This window comes from Salvelinus sp. IW2-2015, unplaced genomic scaffold, assembly GCF_002910315.2.
Source record: "Salvelinus sp. IW2-2015 unplaced genomic scaffold, ASM291031v2 Un_scaffold16323, whole genome shotgun sequence".
NCBI lineage: Eukaryota > Metazoa > Chordata > Actinopteri > Salmoniformes > Salmonidae > Salvelinus > Salvelinus sp. IW2-2015.
In genome coordinates, this window is record NW_019957534.1 from 176,199 (window position 1) to 183,321 (window position 7,123).

The following is a 7,123-nucleotide window of genomic DNA, read 5'->3' on the forward strand; positions in this document are numbered from 1 at the left end:
ACAAACAGCCCCAGGATAGCAACACAATTAGACCCAACCAAGTCATGAGAAAAAAAAGACAATTACTTGACATATTGGAAAGAATTTACAAAGAAACCGCTATTTGGCCCTAAACGGAGAGTGCACAGCGGCAGAATATCTGGCCACCGTGACTGGCCCAAAATGAAGGAAATCTTTGACTACGTATAGACTCCGTGAGCATAGCCTTGCTATTGAGAAAACCTGGTTCCAAAAAGAAGCTTCACTTCCTAACCGCCTGCCAAATGTATGACCATATTAGATATGCATATTTCCCTCATTACACAGACCCACAGAGAATTCGAAAACAAATCCAATTTTGATAACTCCCGTATCTATTGGGTGAAATACCACAGTGTGCCATCACAGCAGCAAGATTTGTGACCTGTTGCCACAAGAAAAGGGCAACCAGTGAAGAACAAACGCCATTGTAAATACAACCTATATTTGTTTATTTATTTTCCCTTTTGTACATTAACTATTTGCACATAATTATAACACTGTATATGGACATAAGACATTTGAAATGTCTTTATTCTTTTGGAATGTTTGTGTGTAATGTTTACTGTTCATTTTATATTCTTTTTTTTCACTTTTGATAATTATCTATTTCGCTTGCTTTGGCAAGGCAAACATATGTTTCCCATGCCAATAAAGTCCCTTAGATTGATATTGGCGACACAACTTTACTCACGGGGAAAATTAGTATTCGTGCTTTAGATCCAATTATTTTGTCAACATCGTTCATTGCTATTGAACTGTAATAACAGGTTTATTTGTATAGCCTGGCTGAAGCGACCCACGTGGTACACAGCGAGGYAGTGTGGTACACAGCGAGGTACACAGCGAGGGAGTGTGGTACACAGCGAGGGAGTGCTGTGTACCACTTGTATACAGAATTCAAAACAGATAGGAAACAATTAGTTGGACTTGTTGGGAAATGACTAAGGTTACTATTAAAAATAAAATACTAAATGCAGCATCTTGAAAGCGGTTATATGTGTGTGGGGGAGGTTGTTCTGTCTGTCTGTACTCACTGGTCTTTCTCAACCCTCTCTGCTTGTGCCGCCCATCTTTCCTCTATATTTGCATGTCTTCTAGTCAATTAAATTCCAATTTAAGGGATTTATTGGCATGGGAAACATATGTTAACATTGCCAAAGCAAGTGAAGTAGATAATATACAAAAGAGAAATAAACAATAAAAATMAACAGTAAACATTACACTCACAGACGTTCCAAAAGAATAAAGACATTTCAAATGTCATATACAGTGTTGTAACGGTGTGCAAATAGTTCAAGTACAAAAGGATCTCCCCCTCTACCTGTCCCTCTTGACTGATCTGTTTCTTCCACAAATGACTGCAGAGTCGTCATAAAACATCTAGGGGACTGAGGTATTGACCTATCTAGAACGACCACTGACCCATAAAATGTTTAGAAACGCTATTCTATGCTTATTTCCTCCCAGGACTTTATTGTATTGATTTGTTTGGGATATGTCATTTTCTTTCCAAACCACAGAGCCTTTTCCAGGGTCAGGTCCTATCTTCAGAAATGTATCATAATCATGGTTAAATGTAAGTCCTTCCTCAGGGGAAAGGTCTAAATATTCATGTGGTTGTCGGAAGCCGTTTAAAAAAAAAAAAATGTATGTAACCTTTATTTATCCAGGAAGTCCCATTAAGTTCAGAAGACATTTTAATAGCGGTACCTCTAGGGATTGATTAGTCATCACTTACATTGCCTTCAGAAAGTATTCACACCCTTTTACTTTTTCCACATTTTGTTTTTGTTACATCCTGAATTTAAAATGTATTAAATTGAGATTATGTCACTGGCCAACACACAATACCCCATAATGTCAAAGTGGTATTATGTTTTAGAATATTTTACATATTAATAAAAAATGAAAAGTTGACATTTCTTGAGTCAATAAGTATTCAACTCACTCTGTGCAACATGATTTTTGAATGACCTCATCTCTGTGCCCCACACATATAGTATAATTATCTGTAAGGTCCCTCAGTTGAGCAGTTAATTTCAAACACAGATTCAACCACAAAGACCAGGGAGGTTTTCCAATGCTTCGCAAAGAACTGGTAGATGGGTGAAAAAAAAGCTGCCATTGAATATCTCTTTGAGCATGGTGAAGTTATTAATTACACTRTGTATCAATACACACAGTCACTACAAAGATGCAAGCGTCCTTCCTAACTCAGTTGGCGGAGAGTAAGGAAACCGCTCAGAGAAACCGCTCAAATCCAACACAACACATCACTGAGATCCACTCTTCATATTTGCAAGCATGGTGGTGGCTGCATCATTATGGGTATGCTTGTCATTGGCAAGGACTAGGGAGTTTATAGGGAAAAAATAAATGGAATACAGCTATAAGCACAGGCAAAATCCTAGCGGAAACCTAGTTCAGTCTGCTTTCAAACAGACACTGGGAGATAACATCACCTTCAGCAGGAAATACATTTTGCCAATGTATTCATTAATAAATGTAGCTAACATTAGATAGTTAATCCAGAGATTCTTACCTTTTCCTTGATTTGGCAGTCTTGTCCACATCAACATGGCATTTGTAGTTCTTTATGATAGCCACATTAGCAGCTAATTAGAATTTCATATTAATTTTGGGGGGGGGGGGGGGTAAATACAGGCAAATATATTGATAAAACAGCAAGCCAGGGTAAGCCTACACGAAACACAGGCCTTATTTGAAGTGTTTCTGACATCCCCTATGGAAAAAATTTATGGAACCATTTCCTTGTGTGACTGCTAGGTTTTATGGGTATTATGACTGTGGTACTCTATAGCCTACATCAGCGTTTCCCAAACTCGGGACCCCAAGGGGTGCACCTTTTGGGTTTTTCCCTAACACTACACAGCACATTCAAATAATCAAAACTTGATGATTAGTTGATTATTTGAATCCGCTGTGTATTCTAGGGCAAAAACCAAAATGTGCACACCTTGGGTTCCCAAGGAGCGAGTTTGAGAAACCCTGGCCCACATGATAAGATTATATTATTATTTGTTAAATGGCAGCCAAGCATCGATCATCATGTCCCCAGAATAAGACCCTCGATATTTATTGGAAAGGAACCTCAACCTTGCACTTTCACCACCCTGTGAAGTTCATCATAAATTATTGCATCTGTACCCTAATAAACTGCATGGTTTCCTGAGTCGGGAGGACCACACAACATGTCATCGCATGACTGCAAGTTTACTTGGAAATTATGGTTATAATATCAATATTTGCGCATAAAAGCGTTTCCACCGACATTTCTCGCATAATTCATTTTACCGACACAAAAAGATCCCACCTTGTCTAGCGTATTTTATTTTGTCAACATGTGGAATGGTTACCGATTCTTTTTAAATATGAATCAAATTCTCAAAGGAACGCTGATATATCTCACATGCACTAAAATACTCACTTGGCTAAACTATCTTGCAGTGATCAAAGCCTTACAGAAACACCGAGGTAGAGAAGCTTGAAGGGTTGTGAGAGTCCATGAAGGAAGGCTTCGTTAATGTAATCTAAGCTCCCTTCTCTCTCTCATGTCTCTGTCAAAACCATTGCAGACAATCAGTAATTCACAGGAGGTTGGAGGCACCTTAATGCGGCGGGCGGGCTATAAGTGTATCCGTCAACCTTCAAAGAACCAAAATGGCTTTTAAGTAAAACTTTTACAATATATCCAGGGATCTTCCATGTTGTGTGGAGATACATCAGGCTTCAGTAACTGCAGATGGCAGGAGATTGATTTTGGTGCCAGGGCTCTGTAGTCACCTACAGCGGGTTCCGGCAGCGGGTTCGGGCCGTCTCAGCAGTACCATTTTTAATCTGGAAATCAGGCTCCGTGTCCCGGCCACCAGCGGGGCCTCATCCCACCCTGCCAAGGAGCCAACTCGACTCATAATGGTGCCAGTCAGCAGGGAGCGATCCGTCTGCCAAAAGACATGCGTCACAGCCTTGCCAGAGAAAGGATGAATGGAGATATCAATCTATACCATCTATGAAGGCAAATTAAATGGACTTGGAATAATAACTAGGAATATAAAATATGATGGTCCTACAATTCTCTAATTTAACAATTATGGAAGTAATTTGAATGGACTTGGACGAATAACTACAGAATTATAGTCATACAATGTAGCCTTATAATTGAACTACTAACATAATGGTTTTTATAATTGGCACGATTTAAGTTTTGGATACAGCTCATTTCGTTGACTTGGAATTGAATGTTGATGGATGAGTTCTACTTCATAGGACTTGAGGGTAAATTAAATATATTCGAGTATTTAAACAGGGAGTTTATACATTGTATACATTAATCATTTTGGATCACTATATAAAGACAACTAGCCTATTATGCACAATCGAATGAGATGCACATTATTTTGTACACATGAAAACAACATCAAATAGCCTGTTTGAAATTGGATTCAGTGAAGCCAAGTCCCAAAACAATCAGGTATAGGACCTCATGCTCATCATTTACATTGCCCTTTTGATTCTTCAACAATCCTAGAATCATGGGCCGTTTTTAAAGCGGCAACACACTCCATAATACAGACAACACCACACTTCATAATTATAAGGGCAACATTCTAATCTGTTCCTTGCATTTATGGCAAATATCTCCATTTGCTTTGGAGGTTGCGTTGAAAATGGGACAGATTTTCACAGAATATCTCATTTTGAACTGTAGGATGAACGCTTTCCAGTCCATTGGAGAAATAACTGTGACCTTCACCCTGTAACCAGGTAGTTGTCTCTGTCAATCAGTCGAAAACAGTCTCACACGCTGTCACAGAGGACAGGCTCTTGCTCTTGGTTAGTTTGTCGCCTAAATTGGCGTACTTGCTCGATGCGCCCATCTCTGCGCTGCGATTCACCGATTGCGCCCTGCTGTATGGCACGACTTTGGGCACTGAGATGCTGCCCATAGTCATGGAGGACTGCTGTGGCAACAGACTGAACACTGACGACAGTTTCAGTCGGTAGCTTTTCCTGAACCGTTTCGCAGACCTGTGCAAGTTCCCCACGAAACAATAACAGAGCGGGTTGAGAGCAGAGTTGGTCAGACCCAGCCATAGCGCAAATGGTCTCCCGTGAAGAATCCACTCGTGGTTGACCTGGTTCACATCATCCTCATTCTTTAAAGATGCAGTCATGTTCAAGTCTAACCATATGTCCACTACATACAGAGGTAACCAGGACAGTGTGAAAAGCACAACTAGTGACAGCACCATCTTGGCTATCCTTTTACGCACTTTGAGGCGGGACAGTGATAGCTTAACGCCAAATGTATTTGAATCTTGCGTCCGTTTGTCATCGGTGCCCCACAGCTTCCAGCCGGTCAGCACGCTTATAACCAGGTTAAACAACACCGGAAAGCCGTAGAGAGAGCAAAAGAGCAGGAAGCTATATCTCTGTTTTAGTTTGACTTCGTTCCAGCTCTCCACGCACACAGTGACGGTGATGTCCAGCAGCGACAGAGTCTGGGTGGTGTTCATGAAGAGGAGCGGTATGCACAGCCCCGACGACACGCTCCACACCACACAGATCATACACAGTATCCGCCGCCCGGTAAAAAAAAAACGGGCGTGGAGAGGATTGTGCACGCTGTAGTAGCGGTTCAGACTGATCACAGCCAGGCTCAGGACGCTCGCAGACACCGATACCGCTTGAACGAACGGCACGGTGCGGCACAGAAACTCACCGAACACCCAGGCGTTGTAGACCTGGAGTCCCAGGTTAACTGGCATGCACACACATACCACCATCATGTCACACACCGCTAAGTTCACCAGCAGTCTGCGGGTCGCCGACACTCCCGCCAGACCCGTCCTCTTTCGGGTGAGGACCAGGAGAGCCATAATGTTCCCTCCGAGCCCCGTGAGGAAGGACAGAGAGTACATAACCACCAACACGATGGTGCTCGGTTCGTGTCCCGAAAATAAGAACAAGTCCGGGTAGGGGTTGGTATCCTCCTGTAAACTCCTGTTGTTGTGCTCATGTTGAGGTCCCAAAAGTGAAAGATTCGTTGAAAATGAATGTCCAAAATTGGAGTAAGAATTCGTTAGATTCATCTCCCGCTTGTTCTCACATCGTTTGCGCTGTGTGGAGTGTCCAATTCAGACACGCACACAGGTGAGACCCAGAGAGATGCTCTGCGCTCCGCCCCTGTTCTAGTTGTGAGATTGGGATTTCACCCATACATCTAGAGTTAGTTGTCGCCTTGCCGAAAGAGATCATAATAGTCCAATAGTCCAGGCATTTAACAGAAAAACAGTATACACATTTCGCCACCGAAGTGCGGTCCTCCTCGATATTACTCGACTGGAGCGCGCGCAGTACGTTCACTCGGACCCTGCCCAATGCCATATTTATCTGTGTGACTAGAGGAAGCAGGAGCTGCACTATCCCGCGCTTGTACTCATACCTGGCCTCCTCTTTGTCCTCGTTCCCTCTCCTACTGTAACGGCCGTCGTCGGAAGGATGAGACCAAGGTGCAGCGTGGTACGTGTTCATGCTTCTTTATTTAAAAAACCGAACACCAAACAAAACAACAAAAGAACAACGAAAGTAACGTCTTGAAGGCTCACCAGAGCTAACAAAAACAACATCCCACAACTTAAAGTGGCAAAACAGGCTGCCTAAGTATGATTCCCAATCAGAGACAACGATAGACAGCAGTCCCTGATTGAGAACCATACCCGGCCAAAACATAGAATCGCAAATCATAGAAATAAAGAACATAGAATGCCCACCCCAAATCACACCCTGACCAAACCAAATAGAGACATAAAAAGGCTCTCTAAGGTCAGGGCGTGACACCTACATTTGACAAGAATGGATAGATGACAGCTAAGTCTTTTGACTGGAACAATTGTTCTTACWTAAGCTACTGAATCTGATCAGTGAACGGAAAGTGAGTGGAAGAGGGCAGATGAGAGATGGAAAGTTTTTGGAATGGAACGTAGCCAGAAATTAATATCACCCTAGCTCCAAATTAATGGATGGGGTTGCATCTCTCTCTCTCTCTCTTGTTCTCGCTCTCGCTCTCCGCTCTCGCTCT

At 42.3% G+C, this 7,123-nt stretch overlaps 1 protein-coding gene across 1 annotated transcript; it reads right to left on the reverse strand.

Moving 5' to 3' along the window:
- Positions 1-4,743: 4,743 nt before the first annotated feature.
- Positions 4,744-6,200, reverse strand: LOC112080414 (galanin receptor 2a-like). The gene has a single exon (XM_024146169.2). It carries the CDS (start codon positions 6,132-6,134, stop codon positions 4,824-4,826), a length of 1,311 nt encoding a protein of 436 aa, XP_024001937.1. The 5' UTR covers positions 6,135-6,200; the 3' UTR covers positions 4,744-4,823.
- Positions 6,201-7,123: the final 923 nt, after the last annotated feature.